General features: G+C 36.6%; 1 protein-coding gene across 1 annotated transcript; it reads left to right on the forward strand.

Moving 5' to 3' along the window:
• LOC113710259 (dihydropyrimidinase) lies at window positions 1-26,071 on the forward strand. Its single transcript, XM_027233165.2, has 13 exons — window positions 1-241; window positions 1,180-1,347; window positions 4,312-4,363; window positions 5,762-6,031; window positions 6,142-6,353; window positions 7,869-7,989; window positions 10,081-10,168; window positions 10,307-10,385; window positions 24,067-24,154; window positions 24,261-24,301; window positions 24,453-24,505; window positions 24,656-24,812; window positions 25,663-26,071. The coding sequence occupies exons 1-13, from the start codon at window positions 143-145 to the stop codon at window positions 25,852-25,854; spliced, it is 1,620 nt and encodes a 539-aa protein (XP_027088966.1). The 5' UTR covers window positions 1-142; the 3' UTR covers window positions 25,855-26,071.
• Window positions 26,072-26,633: the final 562 nt, after the last annotated feature.

Raw genomic sequence — 26,633 nt, forward strand, 5'->3', positions numbered from 1 at the left:
GGCGCCAAGTACCAAATAGTCAACTGTTGGATTATTGAAAAATCGATCCTCAATGATTTCTCATCAGTCTATTCAATCAATCCACTGCTCAGTCCAGTAATATAAAACACCATTGATTCGATTCCAGCAACTACTCACTCAAATGGGCTTTGTTAGTTTTCTCACCATGACGAAGAGATTCACTAGAATCATCGCTATTCTCTTGTTGCTTTCGCTGACAACAGCCTCTGCTTCTCAGGAGGTACTACTACATATACTCCTCTTTCTAAATTCAGCAACTCTTTATCGAGGATTTTCATCAAGTTTACTCTAATGGGTTGCTTGGAAATATTGTAAAAGTTTCTTCCTTTTGTTCTTTTTCCCTTTACTTCTTTTATTGTATATTTTATAGCTTCAATTTTCTTCTTCCTGGATATGATGTAGTATTGCAATGCAGTGGGAGATATTGAAATGAGATATGATTGAATGAATCGAGAAATTTGCTGTTTGTATTTCTTGATAATTCGACTTTTAAATTATTGATGAAGTTAATACTACTACTTCGATTTACATGTTCATCCGTACTTCGTGGGTGTTTCTTCTCTAGGGAAAATTAGTGAAAAGGGTGGTTTATGTTGCCTATGTAATAAAGAGGACGCAATTGTATTTAGTGTAACGTTCTGTTGTACTGATGTCTGTGCGAGTTGTGGGTTATTTACTGATGTGTGGTGAGTCATTAGTGTAAAATTTTTGCGTTAGAATGATGAAAACATGACAAATCAGTCTCCACCTAATTTGAACATTGAGCTATTTTTCATCTTCATTGAAGATAGAAGGTCCCCATTCTGTCTTCAAAACTGGGATATTTGATGTCCATTTGCAAAATTGACTGTTTTAGTATTGACAGAGAGAGTAAAACGGAGATTTGGTGTCGACTATAAAATAACAAATCAAAATTTCACTGCAATGGATAACCTGACATGCTTAGTCCTTTAAATCTTACTTCCGAGACTCGAATCTCTTTTTGGTATTATTCCATGGGAGAACACGAAACCTGATAAAAAAACATTCTCCATGGGCAATTTTTTGTGCTTCTCTGCTAAGTTGGAGAAGCAAGTGGCAGAAAATTTAGTTGACTAAATAATGTAGATAAACCTAGTATCGATGAATGTTTCTGACATAATTTTGTCCCTATTGTAGTTTTGTGATGCTAGGATGGATTACAGTGTTGTGGGATGTGGAGGATCTGACTCCACTTCACAAACGATCTTGATTAAGGGAGGGACAGTTGTAAATGCTCACCATCAACAGGTCGCTGATGTTTTTATAGACAATGGGATTGTTACTGATGTGAAACCTAACATCAAGGTACTATTTCGTTGTTGCATGGTCGAATCACAAATTTTGAACTGGTCTGATGTTAATTATGGCACAAACTAGCCATGGGTGCCATGTTTCATGTTGTCTTTTTTACAGGGGTTGCTTTAAAACCATCAAGCACATCTCAGTCAATTTGTCTTCATCTTGTGTTATTACCTCTATATAATGGTGTCAACCCTCATCTCTTTTTTTCATTCAATTGGGTTCTTTTTCTTGCAACTTCTATTCAATTTTTTAGGCTGAAAAGCTTAAGTTATGGATTTCTTGCATAATCAAATAATTATCTTGAAAATGTATCAGATTTTTCTTTAAAACAATGTCATTCACTATTTATTTGCAAAATAGACTGCTGTATGTGCGTTAAGAAAATCACTAAATATCAAAAATAGTATTTATAATATTTGAATATATGTAACATCTCATGGACTATATGTGAACTGCTATATGATACTCAAAAGAGATGGAATTGTGCATTAGATGTATGTAGAACAGAGTGAGCATATCATATCTAATATCGTCTAAAACAGGGCTTACCCCATATGTTAATCCCATTATGTTGCTGTTTAAATCATGTCCTGTCTTATAAGGTCTTGTCAAGAAAATCTCATCAAATCATGGCTAAGTACTGAAATAACTTGTGACATCTACAATATATGCTAATAAATTTGATCAAATCACCTTTCTTTGCTGTCTTATTTTGGACTTCAGATGGATTTATGTTAAAGCTAGAACAACTGTAAGTGCTATGTCTAAATTAAATATTAACAGCCCTTTTAGCCTGACCCAACAAATATGAATCGGAAAATGTTGGTTACTGCTATAGAATGGGGTGGACTGCTGCATTTTACATTCATTTTGTAGTATGGCCTTCAGGTAAGGTTTCTGGTATCGAAATTTCTATTTGTCCAAGTTCTGGTGTCATTTTGAAAATTAGCAGGTGGCAATGTTTTAATGTTTAGGATGTAATATTGATTATGAGTGGGTGAATGTCATGCCAATCAAGGAATATGAAGTATGTTTTAAATTAGGGCAGGCAAACAATCCTACCAGCCATTAAACTTTTGGTAACTCAAGTATTTTGAGTTTCATATTGGTTACCAAGCTTCAACAAAAAAAAATAATAATAATAAGAAAAAGGGTAGCCAAGTCCACCCCCAAGAAATGATTGTTGATTTACATAAAAGAAAAAATTGGTCACAAACTCACAGAATAGGCATTTGTACAGTCATTCCGTTGTGATTTGCCATTAATTCAAAGAACATGCATAAAAGCGGGGTTAAGATTGTCCAGCACTAAATGTAGGATTTTTTATCAACAAGAAAAATTTGAACGAGTCAACAATATATTGTTTTAGCACTTTCCAAATATTTTCTAGTTACATGGAATTTTTTTTTATCATATAATTTACTACAAACATGGCTAAACTACATAATTTTAGCACCTCTCACTAATTTCTTTCTTGTTTTCATTTTGCACCTTCATCTTCCTTGCTGGTTTTGGAAGACAATCAAGCCATGGCAGCTGCAGTAATCCAGCATGCTGCCGTGCTCATCACCACAGATGTAGTTTTGGATGAAAGGGACATTGTTTGAGTCGATTTTTCCCATAGAATGCAATTCTAACATTGGATTGGGCCAAAAATGGCTGTTGATCAGCCAAATAGGTATAGACAATGCACCAGCTCCCTTTTTAGAACATAATTAGATTCACAAAAGTTATACAAAATCACGGAGGCATCCAGGAAAGCATAATTGTAACCAAACCAGACAGATAACAGCCCCAAGGGCATGAATTTTGGATCACAATCCAAGAGCCAATGACACCCATTTCTATTTATTGAGTTAAGAAGTTTATCTTTGACCTTAAAGCACAAAAACAGAGAAACCTAAAGAAAAGATAAAAGAAGTTGATATTTGGATGTTGATTCTTAAGTTAGAGGTCATTGTGCAGCCATAGAAGTGGCTGCTGGAATATGAGAGATGGAGAAAAAGAAAAAAAAAAGCCCGACCTGAACCCGTAGGCAGTTTTGTCTATCCATTATTTTACCAGGGATACCATTGTCCTTTACCTGTTAACCATCACCACAATTACTACTTGAATGCCTTGACTACCAGTCAAGGGGATAAAGTGCTAAAAAGATAATGTTAGGGGGTAAAGTGCAAAACACTATGAACCTTAAGGGGACTTTTCATGATTTTCCCTATATAGTGAGTAGACAATTATGTCCTCATCTTTTGTCTTCTCCGTCCGTGCCAAATTAGACAGAATGGCTACTAGTGTACCTGTTTATTGAGTTAAGTGGCCAAATTGAAACTTGAAATGGTTGAGTGGTCAAAATTATACTATTTGAATAGTTGAATGGCCGGCAGGATTTTTTGCCTCTTAAATTATTTTTAATCTAAATGTGCTTGCAGGACAGATTTTATTTTGCAAAACCAAATCATACAACATGAACGAAATGATTGATGAAAACGAGTAAGTTCACATACAAATTGTTATTTTGAATCTTAAAGCATGACTTATATGGCGAGCGAAGTTTGATTTGTTGTGTGTCATATACAATTTGAAGCAATGGTTATACATTGCATTGGTTGTTGAATTTGTTCATATATATATATATATATATATATATATATATATATATATATATATATATATGTATATGTATATAGATGTAATTGTATATATATATATGTATATGTATATAGATGTAATGGGAAATTAGTTGTAGCATGAAGTCTGTGGCTGCAAGTCAATAGATTTTGGCTTCTTAGCACTATTGTCTACTTGCATCTTTTGTAATTTGGTTTACTGAGCATTCAGAACTCAGTATCTTCTCATTTAGATTGTAAATTACATGACCTCAGATGCCCTTGCAATCTATTATGCCTCTTTTGTATATGATTTTACTGCACATAATTGCTATCTGAACGTCAGAAGTCCCATCTTCAGGTCAGTGATGAAGTTACAATAGTTGATGCCACTGGAAAGTTTGTCATGCCAGGTAATATCTTCTCGTTGAGGGTGCAGTTTTTTTTTTTTTTTTTTTTTTAAAGAAACTAAAATTGTTTTGAGAACAATTTTAGTGTTCTATTATATACTTCACATGAATCATGTTATTCCATTGATCTTGTTTCTGTGTTGCTTTCATTTGAAAAGCACATCCAAAAGATATCAATTTAAGCGTATAGCTGATTGAATTTTGAATATGGTAAGTTAGTTGTTCTCAGAGCAAAACAAGTAAAGCCTGTGCAGATGGTTGTGAAAGTGCAGATGATTTATTAAATAGTCCTTTGGTCCAAAGTCTTGTACCTTTCAATTTTAGCTTTCTTATCTCAGCTTTTTAAGTGCCATAGTTGTTTACTGAGTAACTTAAATGAGATGCATAGATTAGTGAGGAGCTGTGCTGGGGTGTTACACTCTTAAATGCATAAAATGGATGGCTTACTGATGCATCTAAATAAATGAATTAGAAGGAAAGATAATTCTGTGCCTAATGGAGAAAAAGGTCAAGGCATAACATATATTGAAAAAAATGCAGCACAAGAAGGCATGGCATGACATCATGTGAATATTATGAGGTGTCATGAGTTTGTACTAGAAAAGTTTGCTATGCCTCGAAAGCCTTCTTCTTTACTTTCAGCCCCTTTGACTGAGACCCTTGCACATGGAGAGACCTCTTACTCTCATGAGCATCGAGAAGCTTGGATAATGTTTTAAGTTTCTTTTCTTTTCAATATGTAGTATTTTTTCTTTTCCGTTAATTGCTTCTTTTTTTTTTGTCGTTATGGCTTGTTATTTCCATTAATTCATACATATCCAGGTCAAGTATATTTTGAGAGGTTGGCATCTGGCTGACTAATTTGGTGAAACAGTAGCTATGACAGCCTGCTAACTTGCATTTGGTCAAGTGCACAAGTTTTGGCATATTTCAAAATACAACTTTGGGACCAGATAAACATTACAGACTTAACCAAGCAAGAGCATTAAATGAAAGTGGATTGTTGTGAAACATCAGAGTAGTAAAACTATTATGAAATTTTTTATGGTTGTGGAACACAAATATGAGCAAACTTAGTATATTCTCGCCAGAGCTAATGCTATAGCACAGTTGTTTTGAAGTTTGCAGAACCTTCTTGCTATAGTTAGTCATAATTCTACAACTCTTCTAGATTTGGTTAGAAATTTCAGTAATCTGCCTTCTCATTTTCCTTAATTTCTCACTTTATTGTCACTTTGGTAGCTTCTATAATCTGTATATTTTTTTCTCCAAACTTGATACTTCCAAAACTGCAGTTGTTTATCTTAAATTGGAAATTTTAAATTGGTGATTGTTTTTGTTTGCATATTCTATTTTGTGATGATCCTTATATGATGTATTGCCTTGATCCATTAATGTCAGGGGGAATTGATCCTCACACTCACCTGGAATTTGAATTTATGGGTACTGAAACAATTGATGACTTCTTCAGCGGGCAAGCGGCTGCACTAGCAGGTGGAACAACCATGCACATTGATTTTGTCATCCCGGTGAATGGGAGTCTATCTTCAGGGTTTAAAGCATACGTAGAAAAAGCAAAGAAGTCTTGTATGGACTATGGTTTCCATATGGCAATAACCAAATGGGATGATACTGTTGCAAGAGAAATGGAAATTATGGTTAAAGAGAAAGGTTTGTATACTTTTCTAGGTTAAAATTCCATGAGTTGGGCTTATACAGTAATTTATCAAGAAGTTATACCTCCCTTTTGATTGACTGCACAAATTTTCCCTGCCTTGCAGGCATCAACTCCTTCAAATTTTTCCTAGCGTACAAGGGTGCTCTCATGATTAATGATGAGCTTCTGTTGGAGGGACTTAAAAAATGCAAGTCTGTTGGTGCTTTAGCCATGGTTCATGCGGAAAACGGGGATGCTGTTTTTGAAGGCCAGAAAAGAATGATTGAACTTGGTATTACCGGTCCAGAGGGTCATGCACTTTCAAGGCCCCCTTTGGTAATCTTTTTGAGTACAAATAGACGTCCCTTGTTGATACTGTCCATGTGGGTGTTTCCTTTATTTCCTTGTCTTTATTACTTATTCCAGAGAAGTTGCATAGTTCTTGCTCATAAAACAATTGCATGCGGTCTTTACTCACTCAAATGGTTGCTTTGTTGTACTTGGGCCTACTTTCTTAGCCTAAGACTATCATTTTCATCTGAGATTTGCTTTAATTTTGGAAATACAGGAAGGAGGCTCTGGCTTTTCTAACCACCTCTTTGGTTACCCTAAATTTATGTTCTTGATCATTTATCATTCTGTTTCATCTCCTCAAATCAATCTCTATGTGACTTTTTATTCAAAATGTTTTTGGATGGAATAAGGAAGCGTGAAGAGCAATTCTTCAAAATCAGTTTTAGTATGATTTGACAGACCCGGGGGTGTTATGATGAGGGGATTTATAGTTAAGATATTTGTTTCTTTAATAATTGTTGACCATTACTACATTCATGACCTCTAGGTCGTGGATCTAATTTAAACTTTATTGTCTTACTTTACTCTCTATCCCAATCTTCCTTTTGTTGTATTGGACTACATTCAGCAGTATGTGGTGAGTACACCATGAGGGAGAGTATGCTGATTAGCTTCGTCCTATTTTCTGAATAAAATTGCATTTTTCATGAGGGAATTTGGAAGGATCAGATTCAGTAGATTGCTAAAGACGGATGAAATGGCTGAATTTGTCTCTTTTTTCTACTTCAGCTGAAAATAATCAACTGGCTGTAAAGTTAACCTCTAGATAGTTACTAGTTTGCTGCAGATTGTCATACACTTATTAGAGTATATGACATGATGCTAAATCCGTATTGTCTAAAGAGCTAAAACATATATTAATCTCAAACTGAACATTATCTGTCCTGGTTGTAGAATACTATACCCAGTTAACGAGATATAATGCACTGATGTTCTTCAACACTTTCTACATTGCTGTCTTGATTTAAAACAAAAAATACATTGCTGTCCTGATGTTGATCTCTTGGAGATGGCCTTTATGTTTCTTGTCTCATATTATCATGAAATGCGGACTGTTATTTGATTCTTTCATTGGGTATTTGATCTCAATGTGACTGGAACTCCTTAAATCCATGAGATCTGGGGATATTCAAGGGCCAACCACTGTTTATGTCAGTACTTGTCATGCAAGTTTAAAATGTGTTTCTTAGTTGTCTTCAAATACCTAAAGCTGTGGTTTTGTCCATCTGAAAAGTTCAACCCTATCCTGTTAATGAATTTTGGATTTTTCCTGTTCACCAGTTCTTATTAGCACCATAAAGTTACATATATAGCAGTTCTAACAGTAGTAACACAACAATTCTTTTGTTTGACTTTTAATAGATGTCAAATTTGATGACCAGATTTGTTGCTTCTAATTATTGTCTTCCCAAACTAAGAGAATTAATGGTTTACTTTTTATCATGATCCTTTTGATTTATAGTTCATGACAGTTCCGTTAGCAAAATCTTCATGCAGCTAGAAGCAGAGGCCACTGCTCGGGCTATCCGTTTGGCTGGTTTTGTTAACACACCTTTGTACGTTGTACATGTCATGAGCGTCGAAGCAATGGAAGAAATAGCTAAAGCTCGGCAATCAGGTTTGTCTTTTAAAACCATAAAATAGATGCTGTTATATGACTTGCTCCTGTGCCTCCAGTGTCAGTTTGTGTGGGATGCTTCATTTGTATTTTCTGATATAAAATATACCCATTTCCTGTTTTGTCTGCTTCACTTATCTCTGCCTTCAATGAACTATATTATTAGCTGTTAATCGTTATGTGTAATGTAATAGATTATTGACCTATTTACTAGGAAAAACAGAAAGAGAAAGGAGATTATTGACCTGCCAATCTACTAAAATGAAATTCTCTTTATTCTTTCTTTTCATTTATTAGAATGTAGATCACATAAATAGTTTAGGAAGTAGGCATACCAGTTAAGTAACTGTATATCATAGTGTTCATAATGGCCTTTTCTTGTTTTTCGGCTTATTCAAGGATATATTTTTATTGAATTGCATCTAACGGTTCTATCACTTCTTTTAATCTCAAACATTTTAACTTAGTTGGCCTTGCATGTCTTAATTTTTCATTTTGAAATGCACGACCTAATGCACCTAATTACAGAATCTGGAAAGAGTGTGGTGATATGCGTTTCACTTGTCTAGATGGTTTTAAACTAGCTGGACCAAAATAGATAGAGAATGTCTGCAATTTTTTTTTATATTAAAGGTTGAGATAGCCTTGTACCTGTCAGGTGTCTGCTCATGTATATGTACTTTAGTTCAGTTTGTGAATTTTCAAGCAAACATGAGTTTCAGCTCATTCAGCTCAATTGCATGAACAAGGCAAAATTTAGCTCGTGTTTAGGATATTCATTGTATCATGTTCAGAAATCTTTCAAATCATAACATCAGGCACTCTTGGTGTCGTATATTATGAGTTCTGGTACAAATAATTATCAGCTAGCAAAAGATAAATTGTTAAAAATATAGGGATCTGCATGCTGCACATAATATGTCTTATTGCCTTTGATTGTTTTACACAAGTTATTATCAGCATATCTGTGATGTATAACAGTTCTAGGTATACCTGTTGTGCTCACCCACACAATGCACAGGATAAAACACAAGGTGAGAATTAGAGGTAACTTACATCAACAAGAGACTTTAAACTACTCATGAGTGGCTGCTAAGGAAAATTCTGTCTGTCTTGATTTCCGTTATTTTTTATCCAAAAAGCATACTGTCTTTGACTATGATCTCTTGTACTTAAGATATATTCAGGTTGAACTAGTGGACACCAACATATGACAAAACATAAGACCACCATTTTATACATACGGGGAGAGGGTAGGGGAAATGCCAAAAGAAGAAAAAGGTATAGTTCTACATCTTGGTGTTCTCTACATGTTCGGTTTGCTAAAAGAGCGTGAATTTTGTGTTAGAGCTGCAAGAGATAGCTCAACGGTGGGCTGTAAGTGAGTTGTGCTGAAGCTACTTGGATGTGTGAAGTCCTGCTTGTGCTTGCTTTAATAGGCTATTTTGTGTATCAAACCCATCTTGGCTTGATTAAATCTAGTCATTCAGTTTCAACCTTTATTGGATATACGTTGTTTGTTCTTTCTAAGATTTAGTTTCTGGATCTGAATTATTGGGTCTCATACTTGACCTATCAATCAAAAAGAAACTTAACCAAAAAGATGCTCAGAATCAGCTCATGCCTATTTAACAGTGACAAACTTTGGTTGGAGAAAAATGCTTGTACTCAACTCACATCTGTTCAGCGACTAATTCTGCTGAGTGCTACCTTCCACAGAATTGAGCTATAAAATTTGGTAGTCAGGTCTGCCTTAAGGGGCAATTCTTATTGGTAGAATTAACCTTGGAGAATCAACAGCAAGCTTCCAGTTCTGACTCTTTTAAGTGTAGCCACAAAGGTTTAGCGTGCATCCTCTTTTCCCATTTATGCACATTCGCTTATCCCCGAGGAAATCGGGCATAGAGCTTCTTATGATTGTTTCGCTATGTCTTGTTCATTTTAGCAGTCTATGATTTGGTGCACTGGTAGCCATAATCATCCACAAGTGAGAATAATAATAGGTGTTCAATATTCGAATAGATCTGGAATTTTCTTTCTTTGATTTCATTCTTGTATATTATTTATCTATTTATTTGTGTTGAATTGCAGGTCAGCGAGTTGTTGGTGAACCAGTGGCTTCAGGTCTAGTTCTTGATGATTCTGGCCTTTGGGACCCAGACTTCTACACAGCAGCGAAGCAAGAACCCATTTCCCTCTCCATCAGTTCCTTTCTTTTCTTTATCTTTCTCTGGCTATGGAGTCTGTTATGAAGGCTCATGGCCACTTACCTCAACAGGGTAAAATAGAGAACAATTTTGTTCCTTTTTATGTTCAGGTTTGTCATGAGCCCACCCATTCGAGCAGCAGGGCATGGAAAGGCTCTTCAGGCTGCACTTTCAACTGGTGTCCTACAGGTTTTCTCTTGATGATTGGCATAAATTAAGTTCCACCCCTTATTGAATTTGTTTGTTTGACTGGATCCAAGGTTTAACAGAAGGATGCAAAGGTGCAATTGCTTAAATAAATAAGTGTGAAATAGATGCCTTAATTCATTTTGGCTCATTGCAATTGAAAAGTTAATGGAGAAGACATAGGATTACTACCTCTTAGTGTATGCAAGCCATTTAAGGCTATTATAATTCCTGTCTAAGAATAGGTGTCTTTTGGGACCAGCCGAAAGGGTAAGATATTCAAATATGGGAGGATGGAGTTTCATCTTACAAACATAAGATTATTTTCATGTCGTAAGGTATTCCATGAAGTGCAAGAGAATTTTAAGGAGGTTGCACAGTTTTACAACCTTTAAGCCTCCATTTAGGTGGATGTAGAATGTGTTTTGTCTGAAGATAGTTTCCGTCCAAATATCAAAGAATTGATTTCTGAACAATCTTTTAGTACTTGACTTAGAAGGAGAAAGTTACTTATATCATAACATTTCAAGCAACTTTATGATAATCTTAAAGCAATCTAAGGTGTCATTTATTTGGACACTGATGTATTAAGAATGGCATTCGAGAAAGTTGGGTGGTTCTCTCATCACAATGGAGGAGGACAGGTTTTTTGTTGCGGTAATTAAGTTCTTATAGAGGGGAGAAAAGTCTGAAGGTGATCAGAAGTCTGGTGGCGGATGTAATTACCGTACAGTAGGCTAGATGGTTTTGTTTAGCAGTAGTAACACATTTAACTTGCATTCATCCAAGGAACCAAACTGTAGAAAATATTTTGGAAATTTTGGAAAATATAAATAGGAAGATTCTTTTTTTTTCCCAAAAGTGGCAGAATTTCATATCAAACTAAGTTTTAAGTACAAATCTTTGAGCAACTGCTCATGGAGTCTTCCCTAGCTGCACTCATTAGCCAGACAGGGAAAGAATTCCTCCAAGTGGTTTCCTTACAAATATTAGTGGCAAACTTTGCCAGAATATGACCTACATAGTTGAATTTTCTTTTAACAAAAGAAAAACAACATTTCTCAAACATACAGCTCAACCTGGAGATATCTTCAAGTATCATGCCAACCCATTTATCATTCCACTCCTTCTCTACTATCTTGTCGAGTATCTCTTTGCAATCTGATTCGATTTCCACCATTTTCCTCGACTATCAATCTTTTGTTGAAAGCTGCATCTGTATTGATCTTTATGCTCCCTTCTCAGGGTGTTCCCATTTAGTATATTCACTTCTATTCATGATCCTCTCATCTCCCTCATCTTCCTGATTCTTTGTTGCTTCCTGGCTTTCTCTCCATTTAAGTAAGGTTTTGTTGACCAGAGAGAAAGGATCGCTTTCCACCTCATTAAATTGATTGTCATTTCTCGCCTTCCTGACTTGTAACAGCAGGTTCACTGTCAATACAATATGATCATTGCCTTCCTCTCTCTTTGTTGCCTGCATTAGTTCTCCCCACCAATGCCAGAATGAATTTCTTAGCCGATTTAAGCCATCCCACCGTATAGGTGCTGCCTTCCAAATCAGTCCTGCCCTTATACAGTGGAACAGCAGATGTGCTAATGTCTCCACTGCTTCTCCACATCTGTTGCACATGGGGTTTCCCTTTCCAGTTTTGTTCACTGCTACTTCATTTACTGTTAGTACCCCTCTTAAGCACTTCCATATGAAGTGCTTTAGTTTGTACTTCATTTACTGTTAGTACCCCTCTTAAGCATTTCCGTAGCTCTTTCCATACTCTTGACCCCTGCATGTTCTTGCTCTGATTTGATTCCCCCCAGTCATCTCTTTTCTTTTTCTACTTCTTCTGCCTAGCCCACATGTACCCAGATTTTACACTGTAAAATCCTTTCTCATTTCCCACCAAGTACATCCTGTCTCGTCCTCAGTAGGGATTGTCAGGATTTCATTTCTACCCCTCTCGTGCATTATGTGAGAATTTAGAGACCTCTCCTCTGACACCACCCTCTCCATCTCTTGCTTTTCCGTCTAGACCCATGTGAGAACCGGGTCGCAGATATCGATTCGACTGAACCATTGGAGGTTAATGATGACGTGCTCTGGCTTACGGACTTTCGGAGGTTACCAGAAGTGGAAGCATCGGGTTGCGGGTCTTTAATCATATCCTCTTCATTTAAATCCGAGGAGCCGGAGAAATCATCATTATTACTACTACGGAACATTTCACTCCCCAAAAAAATAAAGAATTTAAGACTTTCCCGAGTGGGATTTTTGTTCTTTTGTTTTTTTGTGAGAATTTATTGCTTTTGTTAGAGTTTCATTGGATAACCTCTTTCCCTTTTTTCTTATTATTCGAAAAAATGGATTTTTGAAGTTGAAAGTTTAGGACAAGGAAAGCGAAAGAAGCGTGAGGAAGTCAGGGAGGAGACGAAGGCCGAAGCCTCAGGCAAAGGAGAAGCCAATATAATTTCTAAGGCGCGAGATGGTGACGTGGGCAAGTGTGAGAACTGGATAAGGTGACTGACCGGTTACGGACTCGGTCCTCAGCTCCTCGAACATTTTTTTTTTTTTAGGAATCTTGTTGAAGTACTTGGATAACTACTAGTACTAAGGTAAACGAACTAATGAGCTCAAAATAGAGAAAAACATAACATAGTTTATGTCAATAACCCATAATCAGTCCCTGGAATTCTAAATTCAATTCTTGCTATAGATTCTAAATTCTAAATTCAATTCTCTCGTGCATTATGTGAGAATTTGGAGACCCGGTTCTCACATGAGTTTGTGTGATGAATTTGGAGTAAAATGGTGAGAAGATTTGAAGTGAAATGAAGTGGAAATCTTGTTCTTCTTCCTTAGCTAAGTTTCGGCCAGCCTTGAGTGAAGAAGAGAGAGTGTAAAGGTTGATGGTGAAGCTTCTCTTGGAAGCTTGGTAGTTGGTGGTTTAAATTTAGCACAAAAGTCAACTTTGAATAGTGCGCCTACGCGCTCATTTCGTGCCTGTTTCCTCTCAGGTTTGTTTCACTTGTGCACTAAATTTCTAATGTACTTCCTTTTACATTATTATTATCCACTCTTAGTAGTCTAAAAATAATTTTCTAAAATTCTTCAATTAGTCACGCGCGGGAAAACGTGAACTTAGCTACTCGCGTGCGATAAAACGCAATTTCTAAGAAATTCTTGTAACGATGATATAACTAACTAATATTAGGGTAATTAATCATAAAAATACCTATTTTAAAACTAACGCATGAGTTCTCAATTCTCCAAGATCACTGTACTCTCAAATCAAATATTACCTCCAAACGCGTATTCACTAAATCTCGCTAAACGAGCTTCCAAAAATTAAATTTATTAACGGAACGTTTTAAAAATATATGCAAGTCACAGTTCCATGTAAATGGTTCTAAAAGGATTGAAATAAATTATTCGGAGAAAACGGGTGGATAATTATTTAAATAAGCAAATAATGAGTTTAAAATGAGTAAATTTTTTGGTCCTCAGAATCTACCCCTTACATCCAATTTCAGGGTTGCCTCTTCCGGAATGCACAATTCTACTGTTTTCGTCTTACAGTCCAACTGGACATTGTAACGGGTTAACCAGTCCATTCCTAGGATCACATCATATCCCTTAATCGTCAAACCCATTAGAGCAGCCAGTAGATTCCGTTCTCCAACACATATCTCACAATCCTTATATACCAAATTAGCTAATAAACTTTGATTCCCAATAGATGTTCTAACCTCTAAATCAGAAGGTAATTTAATTAGTTTCAAGTCTATTCCACTCATGAAATTAGGGTTTACAAAAGAATACGTTGCACCTGGATCAATTAAAACCTTAGCTACACGTTGAAAAATAGGGATCGTACTTTCAACCACCTTAGTCGCATCTGGAATCTGTTGGTAGTCCAATGCGTAAACTCTAGCAGGCACCTTTGGTCGACTTCCTCCAGCACTAGTCTGTTTAGAGGTTGATTTTTCTGGCCTTTGAGTACTACCTCCTACCTTTAGTTTACTTGGACAATTCGCGAGTTGGTGTTCGATACTACCACAGAACAAACACTTTCCCGACTTCCTCCAACAATCATTCTCTGAGTGATTTGGTTTACCACAGTAACCACAAGTAACTTGAGGTGTCACTGCCGAATCACTAGAAGGCACTCCTCTCGCTTGAACTGGCCCACTACGACCTCCTCTGGATAAAGCTCCTCTCGAAACTCCAATGGTTCTCATTCCTCCCATTCCTCTTCCCATCTTGGAAGGTGGGCACTCTTACTAGCCTGTCCGGAAGTATGTCTTATTGTGGAAATCCCTAACTTGCATTCTTGCGCTCTCAACTCTTTGCGCTTTCTCTAAAGCTTCAGTAAACGTAAAGATTTAGGCCGCAGCCAAGCCCTCCTGGATTTCTACATTAAGCTCTTGTACAAACCGTCTTATCCTTTTCCGCTCGTTGGTCACCAATTCGGGAGCGTACTTAAAAAGTTTAGTAAACTTTCCTTCATACTCAGCTACATTAAGAGTTCCTTGTTTCAACTTTACAAACTCATCCTCCCGTTTCTCTTGGATTAGAGGCGGAAGGAACTTCTCGTTGAACTCCTTCGTGAAATTCTCCGAAGTCCAAAGGGTTTGGACTCTCTCCCACTTTCCTTTTATCATGTCCCACCCGGCACGTGCCACTTCCTCAAATTAGAAAGGAGCAAAATTGACTTGTTTATCTTCGGTATAGTCTAAGGCGGTGAATATGTTGGCCATTCTCTCCAACCAATTCTCCGCTACCTCGTGGTCGAGCTCTCCAGTGAATTTAGGCGGGTTAAATTTTAGGAATCTCTCCAAAGCCCTATCTTCCCCTCTATCCTAGCCCCCGGGCTGATTAAATGGCCCTGGACTCTGTCTCTCGGCTAACCGCTCAAGGATATCAGTCATTCTATTAATGGCAGTAGCCACTTGATCACTCTCTAAATTTCCTTGTCCTTGAGTCGGCCCAGTTGCCGATCCCTGATCATCTCCTTGAGGTTGGGCTTGCCTAGACCCTCGCCCACGACCTCGATCTCGACCACTTCTTCATCCGTCCATAATTCTAATGGTGCCTAGTGCAAAAATAAAAGTGATTACCCGAGAAAATACTCAAAACAAGAGCCAATCGAGAAACATTGAAAATAACAATAATTTACATTCATTAACACTTCAAAACTCATACAATTTGCAAGTCATGGGGGAAGTACAAAAATATAGCACATAGGTGCCACAAAAATACTTTTATTCACATACGACTAAAGTAAAGTCAAGTACCTCAAAAGTAGGCCACGCAGTCAAAAGGTCGGTCACTCTAAGCCTAGTCCTCAGGGGCTATCAGGTGGAACCTCCTCCTCAGGGTTCTTCTCAGGATCCTCCTCCTGAACTGGGTTCTGGACAACCTCCATCACCTTATCTGCACTTATTTCAGGGATTCGAACTAGGAAAATGTTAAGTAAGGGAGTTTAGGGGTATCTGGCTTTCCTTATCAATACCCTTAGTGATAAAGTGAAATTAGAAGACATGCCTGTAGTGAAGGAGTATCCAGATGTCCTTCCCGAAAATTTAGTCTTTACCTCCTGAAAGAGATAAAGCTTTTAAGATTGATGTAACTTCGGGAGTGGCACCTGTCTCTAAGACACCGTATGGAATGGTTCCAACTGAATTGAAAGAGTTAAAATTACAATTACAGGATCTACTGGAGCGGGGTTTTATAAAGGAGAGTGATTCACCGTGGGGAGCCCCGATCTTAGTTCTCAAGAAAAAAGATGGGAGTTTAAGACTGTGCATATAGTATCGAGACTTGAACGATGTCACCATTAAGAATAAGTATCATTTACCCCACATCGATGAATTGTTTGACCAATTGCAAGGGGCGGTAGTATTTTTCATGTTGGATCTTAGACAGAGTTACTACTAGTTGAGGATTTTGGAGAAGGATATATCCAAAACTGCTTTTAACTCGAGGTATGGATACTTTGAGTTTGCCGTAATGCCGTTCGTGTTAACGAATACACCTGGATTTGATGTACAGGGTCTTTAAGCCTTATCTGGACCAATTTGTGTTAGTATTCATTGATGACATACTAGTGTACTCGAAGACTCTGGAGGATCACGATAAACATTTGAGAATTGTTTTACAAATTTTGAGGGAACATCAGTTGTATGTTAAGTTCAACAAGTATGAGTTTTGGTTGAAAGAAGTGACATTCTTGGGTCATATAATTTCTAATGATGGGATTAAAGTGGATCCAGCCAAAATTGAAGCGGTTTCTAAATGGAAACGACCGGAAAATCCTTCTGAAATTCGAAGTTTTACAGGGTTAGCAGGGTATTACCGGAGATTTATCAAGAATTTTTCTAAGATTGCTGGACCCATGACTGAGTTAACCAAGAAAAGTGGGAAGTTTATATGGAGTTCTAAATGTGAAGAGAGTTTTCAAGAGTTGAAGAGACGTTTGACAAGAGTGCCCGTATTAGCTCTATCAAATGGAAAGGATAGTTTTGTGGTCTATACTGATGTTTCAAAGGAAAGTTTTGAGTGTGTATTAATGCAAAATGAGAAAGTGATGGCGTATACCTCTAGGAAGTTAAAGCCGCACGAAGGAAATTACCCGACTCATGATTTAGAATTAGTGGCTATAGTGTTTGCTTTAAAGAAATGGAGACATTACCTTTATGGGGTAACGTTTGAGGTTTTACTGACCACAAAAGTCTTAAGTATTTATTTTCTCAAAAGGAGCTAAATTTGAGACAACATAGGTGGATAGAATTCTTGGAAGACTATGATTGCACGATAAAGTACCATCCAGTGAAAGTCAATGTAGTGGCTGATACTTTGAGTCGTCAAGTGCAAATGGCGGGATTGATGATTAAAGAGATGCAATTGCTGGAAGAAGTTAGTATATGGAACCCTCGACTTGAACCGAAAAAAGTAATTTTTGGGAATATTGTCGTGAACTCCACTTTGTTGGAACGCATCAAAGAGACTTAGGAAAAGGACAGTGAAGTGCAAAAGTGGTTGGAGAAAGTTAAAAAGGGAGAAAAGTCAGATTTTAACTTGGGAACGAATGGTATATTTAGGTTTCAAAATCGGATAATAGTGCCAAAGGATGAAGGAATTAAGAAGGAAATTTTGGAAGAGGCACACCGATCGAAATTTACGGTACACCCTGGAGGGAATAAAATGTACCAAAATTTGAAGAGTTTGTATTGGTGGGAGAGCATGAAAAAGAAAATTGCTTAATTTGTCCAGACCTATTTGATTTGTCAACAGGTTAAAGCTGAACATAAAAAATTATCAAGACTTTTGCAACCTTTAGAGATACCAGAGTGGAAATGAAAAAATATCACCATGAATTTTGTATCAAGGTTACCTAGGATACAAAAAGGTCATGATGCCATTTGGATAATAGTGGATAAATTGACAAAATCGGCTCATTTTCTGCCGATTGGTATGAAGTACCCATTGGAGAAGTTAGCTAAATTATATTTGAATGAGATTATCAGGTTACACGGGATATCTGTAAGTATTGTGTCCGATAGAGACCCTAGGTTTGTTTCAAGATTTTGTTTCATTCTTCGATTCAAATGGCCTCGTACGAAGCACTTTATGGTCGGAAGTATAGGTTTCCGATTTGTTGGGATGAAGTAAGTGAACGAAAAATCTTAGACCCGACTATAGTGCCTTGGATTGAGGAGGCGAATGAAAAGGTGAAATTGGTATGCCAGAGGATTCAAACCGCACAAAGTCGTCAGAAGAGTTATGCAGATAATCGAATGAAGGATTTAGAATTTGCAGTTGGAAATCAAGTATTCTTTAAGATTACTCCTCTGAAAGCGAGTTTGATGGCAGAAAAGGGAAAGAAGTTACAACCGAGATTTGTAGGACCTTATAAGGTTATCTAACGTGTAGGAAATGTGGCCTATAAGTTGGAATTGCTACCGAGTCTGTTTCGGATTCACAATATTTTTCACGTGTTCATGCTCAAGAAATATCACCCAGATCCTTCTCATATCCTGCAACCGGAAAATATTGAAATTGATGAAACCCTGACTTATGAGGAGAAACCGATCAAGCTTCTAGATTGTAAGGTGAAAGAATTGAGGAACAAGCGAATTTCGTTGGTGAAAGTTCTCTGGAGGAACTATGGACTAGAGGAAGCAACCTGGGAAGTTGAAAAAGAAATTCAAGAAAAATATCTGGATCTGTTCTCAAATCAAGATATAATTTCGAGGGCGAAATTTTCTTAAGGGGGAGAGGATGTGAGGATCCAAAAATTTACTTATTTTAAACTCATATTATTGGTTTATTTAAATAATTATCCACCCGTTTTCTCCGAATAATTTATTTCAACTCTTTTAGAACCATTTACATGGAACTATGGCTTGCATATATTTTTAAAACGTTCCGTTAATAAATTTAATTTTTGGAAGCTCGTTTAGCAAGATTTAGTGAATACGCGTTTGGAGAAAATATTTGATTTGAGAGTACAGTGACCTTGGAGAACTGAGAACTCATGCGTTAGTTTTAAAATAGGTATTTTTATGATTAATTACCCTAATATTAGTTAGTTATATCATCGTTATAAGAATTTTTTAAAAATTACGCTTTATCGCACGCAAGTCGGAAGTTCGCGTTTTCCCGCGCGTAACTAATTGAAGGACTTTAAAAAATTATTTTTAGACTACTAAGAGTGGATAATAATAGTGTTAAATGAAGTGCATTAGAAGTTTAGTGCACAAGTGAAACAAACCTGAGAGTAAACGTGCACGAAACGCGCGCGTGCGCGCACTATTCAAAGTTGACTTTTGTGCCAAACTTAAACCACCAACTACCAAGCTTCCAAGAGAAGCTTAACCATCAGCCTTTACACTCTTTCTTCTTCACTCACGGCTGGCCGAAACTTAGCTAAGGAAGAAGAACAAGATTTTCACTTCATTTCACTTCAAATCTTCTCACTATTTCACTCCAAATTCATCACACAAACTCGCAACAACTTGGAGATTCACTTGGACTAGGAAGAGAGCATCTTTCTCACGGTTTCTTGGAGCTCTTAGTAACCCAAAATTTCTGATTTTTCATCATCCAAGAGGTGGTAATCATCTAACCTTTTAAACTTGGTTTTAGTGAGTTAAATTTGACTTGGAAGCTTGTAGCTTCATGTGGGTATCTTTATTTGGTTGAAAATCATTTGAGTGGGCTCTATGAAATCCCACAATAGACATGTTGGACTGATATGATGATTATGGTTGTTATTTATGTTGATTAAGTGTTAAACAAGTGGATATAAGTTGAAAAAGTGGTAGGAAAATTAAAGGAAAGTTGAAGCTAAGAAGGGCCGAATTCTGTCCTGTTCTTGCCGAGCCCTTGGTTCGATTTTTTTGTGATTAAATGACCTTAAATTTGTTGTAGATATATTGTATAGGATGTGTGGAAAGTTTCCACCAAAAATCACTTGATTTGGTTGGGCAAAAGTTGGATTTTCGAAATATCTTCAAATCTGGAAAACGGGTAACAGGGGTTCTCTGGCAGTAAACTTTGAACGATCATAACTCTTTGCTCAGACGTCGAAATCAAGTGCCGTTTGCGGCGTTTGAAACTAGACACTTCCAGTTTTCTAACGATATAAAATGCATCCCCTGATTCGAAGTGAGTGAGCCGTACTAGTTCACCAAAGTTACATGTTCTGTTTTATTGATTTGCTAGAAGGTCAGTGATGAGCTGAGGCTTGTTGCTTGAATTTGAGCTAGTTATGAACTGAATTTCAGAACGCTTTCTTCTGAGGAATTGTAGCCTTATGAATGTAGTTTCCAACGCCACCAACCATGCTCAATTCCAAGTTGAATTGAGTGAGTTGTGGCCAAATTACAGAACTGCACCAGTGATAGAAAATCCTAATTTTGGCTAGCCGAATGGCCTAGCTTGACTTGGGACTTGTTGTTTTGCAAATTTTGATGTCACGCCACCACCAAATGTATATTGGATATTTCTTATACTTTTGTTTCATAAATGAGCCAGATTTGAGTCGTTTTCATTGGACAAAATGTTTGAAAAAGGAAGAAAAAAGCAAAAGACAGATTGGTCTTGGGATTTTCTTGAACTTTGATAGTTTGGTATACTACCTTCCCGTGTGAATTTTCCAATGAAATTTGGTAGAGGAGTAGTCCTCATATGGAAATTGAGTTGTACCAATTTTGGTGTCAATCCAAGACCATTTCGATACCCAAATGATGGTCCAAAGTCGTTTTTTCAAATCTGGAAAATGTGCAATCTGTCCTTATTTTTAGCTAAATTTGGACTGCTATATCTTGATACTCGAAACTCCGATTTTGGTTCCGTTAGTTGTGTTTTAAACTTTGATTGTAACTCTAATTGAGTTTCAAATTTTAGAGGTTAGTTCACATTCTGTGAATTTTGCCGAATTTTCAAAGTTTGCCAAAAATCAACCCCGAATCTGTCTTGGAAGTGTAAGTCAGAACTTTAAACCGAAATTTGAGTGTCTTCCATTTAGAATCATGGAAAAGTGTCTTCTAGGAACTTTTAGTACTTTGGAAGTAGTTTCCAACGGTACCAAGTTTTTCAATTTTGAACCTACAGAGAGTGAGATATGATCTTTCAAAGATTGCACCTCAAATCTGGAATTTCTGAACTTAAAAGGAATTGAATATTTATAAACTCTCAATTACCCTTCGATATTGCTTGACCGTTTTACACTTGATTTCAAAGATGAAAATCAGTTTTTTCTTGTATTATTAAACCCCACTTTTGAGTTTCGATTTACGAGTAATTAAGGTTCTCTTTCATGATATTTTCTTAGATTATACAAGTGTACAATCTCTCTTGTTAACTAGGAATTTTTAAACAATGGTATATGATAGTCAATTATTAATTGCTCAAGTACTCAAGGAGACCTTCAAGAGGATCTCACAAAGGACGCCTAAATATTTGATTGTGCACCACTCTTATTTTGATTAGGTGAGTGTCAAGTGCATGTTTTGTTACAATTATGTGAATTGCTCCAATTGGACTGAATAATTGATAACTGCTGAGTCGAGTGTTTACTTTATCGCATTCGTTCTCATTTAAATGAAATGAAATTAAATTACCTGAACTGAATTGAATTACTTAAACTGAATTATATGCTATGGCTGCATATGTCGTTGGAGTGAATCTCCTCGACCTTTAACTGAACTGTATACATATCGTTGGAGTGAATCTCCTCGATACACAACTTAATTGGGAGACGCCCAAACTCATCGACCGACCTTGGACTCGAACCGGCAAGGGTTTGGTCGGGAAGTTTGGTGAGCCATGAGAAAAACTAAAAGGTTGATCTATTGGAGAGATCATGCTTGGCATACTCGTATAGTAGTGCCTTTATAGAAGTTCGGGCCCAGTGGGGTATGTATGGTGGACGAAAAACGGATAAGTGAAGTTTCTACGGACTAAATATCGACCCGGTTGACGAAGTGTCATCGCGGGGAGGTAATTGATCGGGCATTGGCAAAGCAAGTGGAAATTAGCTCCTGAGAGTTCCCATATCCTTGAATTGTTTCTGTTTACTTTTCTCACTCGAATTGTTAATTACCTGAATATTATTGTTTTACTTGTTAAATTGTGATTGTTACTTGAACTATGTGTTTGCATGTGTGTTTCTTGGTCTCACGAGCAATCGCTCACCCCGTAGATTTGTTTTCCTTAATAGGTGGATTGGAAGATTTTGGAAAAGCCGACTAGGTTATACTTTTGATTGAATTTTTGGTTGTAAATGTTTAGTTGACTTTTAATGGTTGTATTTTGGAACTTGATGTATCTTTTGAGAATATGATGTAAGATTTGAATATTCAGTTAAGGAAGTAACTTTTCTTCATTTTAGACTTGTATTATTTGGTATGTATCATTAAGTTTGAATTGAATTGTCTTGAGTCCTGACGAGAGTTGGGCAGGCGTCCCGCGGATACCCTTGGGTTCGTCCTTGGGAGAAGTGGGGACGTCACACATCCCATTCATTTTAACCATAGTACCTCTCATAATTGGTTGTGTAAAATCAATTTCAGCCAGGATTTTCATGTGTCTACCATCTCTACTTCCAAAATTAGGAATGACAACCTCTTTTACTGCTGAAAAAACCCTGCCTATTTTCTTACCTGCTTCCTTGGTAGGCTAGCTAATTAGCAGATTCCAAATTTGAAACCAAGCCAGAGTTTTCTTGAAGGCCTCTTGATCTTCTTCCACTCCTTCCCTCCATGGTTGGAGGACTAACGGTTGCCCATCAAAAATCCACAGCCTTTTGTTCAGCATTTTTTCCTGCTCTTCCTCATTCCTGAAAAGTGAACTGAAACATGTTTATTCCCAGCTCCATAACTTTCACATTTTTTGCAAACACCCAAATAGTAGTTGTGAAGCTTCTAACCCCCATTACATTTGCTACTTTATTCCGGTAGACCCTTCCAATTAGACTTTTGCGGCATTCCTCTCTACACCCTTTCACATCATCCATGTTTAAGCATTACACCTTCATGCTTCTTCTTAGTTAGTACAGAATTCCTCATAATGTTCTTTAAATCCTCCATAGCAGTTCCACAGAAACTTCCACAGACTATTCCTGCCCTTGTATAGACTTCCCAAACCTCACCCTCAGAGGGAGAGAGTTTTCTCTAAGAGCCCAATAAGTACCCGGAATCCAACAGCCACAGATTTGAAGCAAGAGGGCAGCAAGGTCGGCAGAGACAATTGAGACGTTACTAATCTATTACCAATCAGATCGAGAAAAGGAACTGACAAGAAAAAAACTAAGATAAAGCTTTTCCTACAATTCTACTACTATGAAGACTACTGATCTAGGAAGAAAAAGCTATGAAGAAACATATGTAGACTGAGAGCAATGTCATTTGATTTTGTTTTTATGAGGTAACCATCTGAGCTCTGTGCAGAAGATCATCACCAAGATATTTTGTTAATAAACCTCCACCTCTCTACAAAAGCTTTGAAAACTAGGCTAAAGCAAAGTATTTTGTCTGAAAAAACTTAAAAAGGTAGCATTCCTACATAGTCTAGGGATTTGTGAGCTTTAGGAGATTCAAGGTTTGATGAAGTTCATGAATAAAGTTTGAGGAAAATTGGAAAAGTTTAGAGATTTTGGAATTTTGAAATTTTTCGAAACCACCCACCACAGTGGACTTTCCCTCTCTAAACTAGAGAGAATTTTCTCTTACAACAAGAGACCACTAAATAGGAAGATTCAATATTCCCATTTTACAAATTTTCTCAAATATTTTCAGCATGTTTCTATTCTTTAAAGTGCACAATATACACTCGAATGTGCACGTATGAGTGTATAAGCACAATACTGGTAAATTTAGAATTTCCAAATGGCGTCGTTTTATTTACAACTAATTAATAGTACTCAACTTCCCATTCCCAAATTTCCATAAACTTTCATTCTTCTTATTAATGATGAATCTTCCTATTCCCATTTACCAAATTTTTCCAGAATTGTGCTTGAATTCTTCTTCTTCAAAGTTGATGTGTTGAGGACATACTTAATGTTACTGCCTTAAAGTATAATGTACTACATCCAGTAAAAGTCTATTATGTCTTCAACTTATTTCTGATCTTGATGCTATTCCTGTGTCCTAAACCTGTTAATGCTTTTACATTTTGCAGCTAGTTGGTACCGACCACTGTACCTTCAACTCAACACAGAAAGCTTTTGGAATAGATGATTTCAGAAAAATCCCAAATGGTGTCAATGGTAATCCATCTTGTCCTTTGCTTACAAATAGCACGAATCATGAATGTAGTCCAGATGTTATTTTCTAATTTCTAAAGGCAGTGTCTTACTTGGAATTGACATGTAGGCATTGAGGAGAGAATGCATCTGGTTTGGGATACAATGGTGGTAAGCTGTACTGGACCTCATCAGTCATAGAAAATTATATACACAAGTGTCCAATAATAAATTAACTGAAACCATATCAAGATAGGTAGCCTTTGGAGTTTCTTCTTTCCTAAAAAAGGACAATTCTGTTTCCTGGTTTATTATTTTTCAGGCCTCAGGGAAAATATCTGTCACTGATTATGTTCGAATAACAAGCACTGAATGGTATACCATCACCAATCTTATCTTTTGACTATTCACTTTAAGCATTTGTTGTACCTATTATACTTTTGAAGATCCTAGTTTTTGGCTCTTCAACCTCACCTGAGCTACTCAGTTGTTGCATCTTGGCCTTTGAAATGAATTACGTTCTAGTGCTAGGATATTCAATATCTATCCACAGAAGGGAGCAATACTTCCTGGGTCGGATGCAGACATAATCATATTAAATCCCAATTCAAGTTTTCAAATAAGCTCAAATTCTCACCATTCAAGATCAGATACAAATGTCTATGAGGGATGGATTGGGAAGGTAATTTTTCATTACTGCTTGTTATAATTAAGGAATTGAATGTGGCATCGCTTTCTAGAGATTAAATTACTTTGAGCTTATTTAGATTTATAGAGTTCTATAGCTGATCACATAGCGATTGTCAAAGTCCTATGTGATTCTTCTTTGATTTTGAGGTTTATGATGCATTGTCCAGATAAAATTTCATGCTTGTTATTTCATTATCTATACAATATTGCATTCTACTAAAAAAAAATATCCATACAATGTTGTGCAATCATCAATGGGACATCCATTATGGACTTTAAAGTGCTATGAATTCCCGTTGTTTGAAAACTATCCGATGGACATCTGCTTAAGACATTGCTGTTACAAAACAATATTTTGAAGGACATATCAGTGCCCAGCTTTCAGTAGTTTATTTGTAAAGAAAATTGCCACCTTGAATTTGTGGAGGATTTGGCATGTGTAGATCCTTCAAATTAGGTCTAGAATCAAGTGCAATCTAATGAAAGATACCTGCTATTTTATGTGGTTAATCTTCAGTTTCATATAATCAGTTTTATAATTAATATAGTTCAACTAATAGAATGAATTAATGAGTATTTACTGTGTTTTTTGGGCATTCTGCTTTATTATGTTTATACGCATTAGAAATTTGGATATTCTGGTTGCACTGTAACAAGTCAAAGAATATCTTATTAGTGTTATTAGATGTACTTAAGAAAATGAAAGTAACTTGCAAAAGAAAATCTTGCTGCATATATAAAATTCTCTAGGTCTCACTCGCAACATACCTTCTTCATTTCAGATTGACATTGGCTCTTTGTATGTGTTGAATTTGGAAGATTTTGTTTTTGATGTTCTGCAGGGAAAAGTTGAGATAACTATTGCGGGTGGAAGGATTGTTTGGGAAAATAACGAACTAAAGGTTAAACGTGGTTCGGGCAAATACATAAAAATGCCTCCTTTCAGTTATGTTTTTGATGGAATTGAGAAAGCAGATGCGAGTTACATCTCTTCCCTAAGAGCACCAGTAAATCGATTTAAAGGCATGCAATGAAATGCATGTTCAAGTTATGAATACTTGTAAAGTAACAACTGAATACTATATAGTTTTTCGTTTCTTCAAAGCAATAAGTTGAGGGATTACGTTGATGTATTTTATTTTGTATCTCTTTTGTGAAATGTTATATGGTGCCAAATGGGTGTAAGATTGTTGGCACTACTTTGTCACAAATTGTTCACTTCATCCTTTAAGGGAAACCCAGGTTATCCTCCTTGTTTAGCAGCAGTAGTTAGATGATTTTGGTTCCGAATGTTTGCTTTTGGATTTCATGCTTGGGTTTTTATGAGGTTTTTAGCTGCTATACTATAGTGCAGATCACAGTTGAAATTCTCTCATCTTTTCGATTTCAAATTCACTCTCTATACTTGTCATTTGAAATCCTCCTTGTAGATGCTTCCTTAGCCTCTTCCGTTGTGTGAGTTCTTTTAGAATTGGTACATCCGAGTTAATTTAGATGCTGAGTTTATTGAACTTTTACCTTGATTTTATTGGTTGGTTGGTTGAGATGAAGATCAGATTTGCCCTAAAATCATGTTTATATTGTCAAGAAATTCTTGAAAACATTTGCTATGCCATTTGGGGTGACAGTTTGCCATTGATTGGTGCTATGGAGTACTCATTGCGAGTTTAAGTTCACTTGGTTGCTCGTAGCCCTTTTTGTTCAATTTTGAGATTGGAATCGAATTATTGGCAGCAAAATGAGTGGGATGTATATGTCTTCATCCAAAAGAACTAGTAGAAGTTGTTTCCAGTGGTAGCACAACTAAATCCTA

The sequence above is a fragment of the Coffea arabica genome, chromosome 6e, assembly GCF_036785885.1.
Source record: "Coffea arabica cultivar ET-39 chromosome 6e, Coffea Arabica ET-39 HiFi, whole genome shotgun sequence".
Lineage (NCBI taxonomy): Eukaryota > Viridiplantae > Streptophyta > Magnoliopsida > Gentianales > Rubiaceae > Coffea > Coffea arabica.

Coding starts and splice junctions, on each gene's coding strand:
- LOC113710259 (XM_027233165.2), top strand. CDS start 143: ATGGGCTTTGTTAGTTTTCTCACCATGACGAAGAGATTCACTAGAATC. Junction 6,032..6,141: donor AATTATGGTTAAAGAGAAAG/GTTTGTATACTT, acceptor CCTGCCTTGCAG/GCATCAACTCCTTCAAATTT. Junction 10,386..24,066: donor TTTCAACTGGTGTCCTACAG/GTTTTCTCTTGA, acceptor TACATTTTGCAG/CTAGTTGGTACCGACCACTG.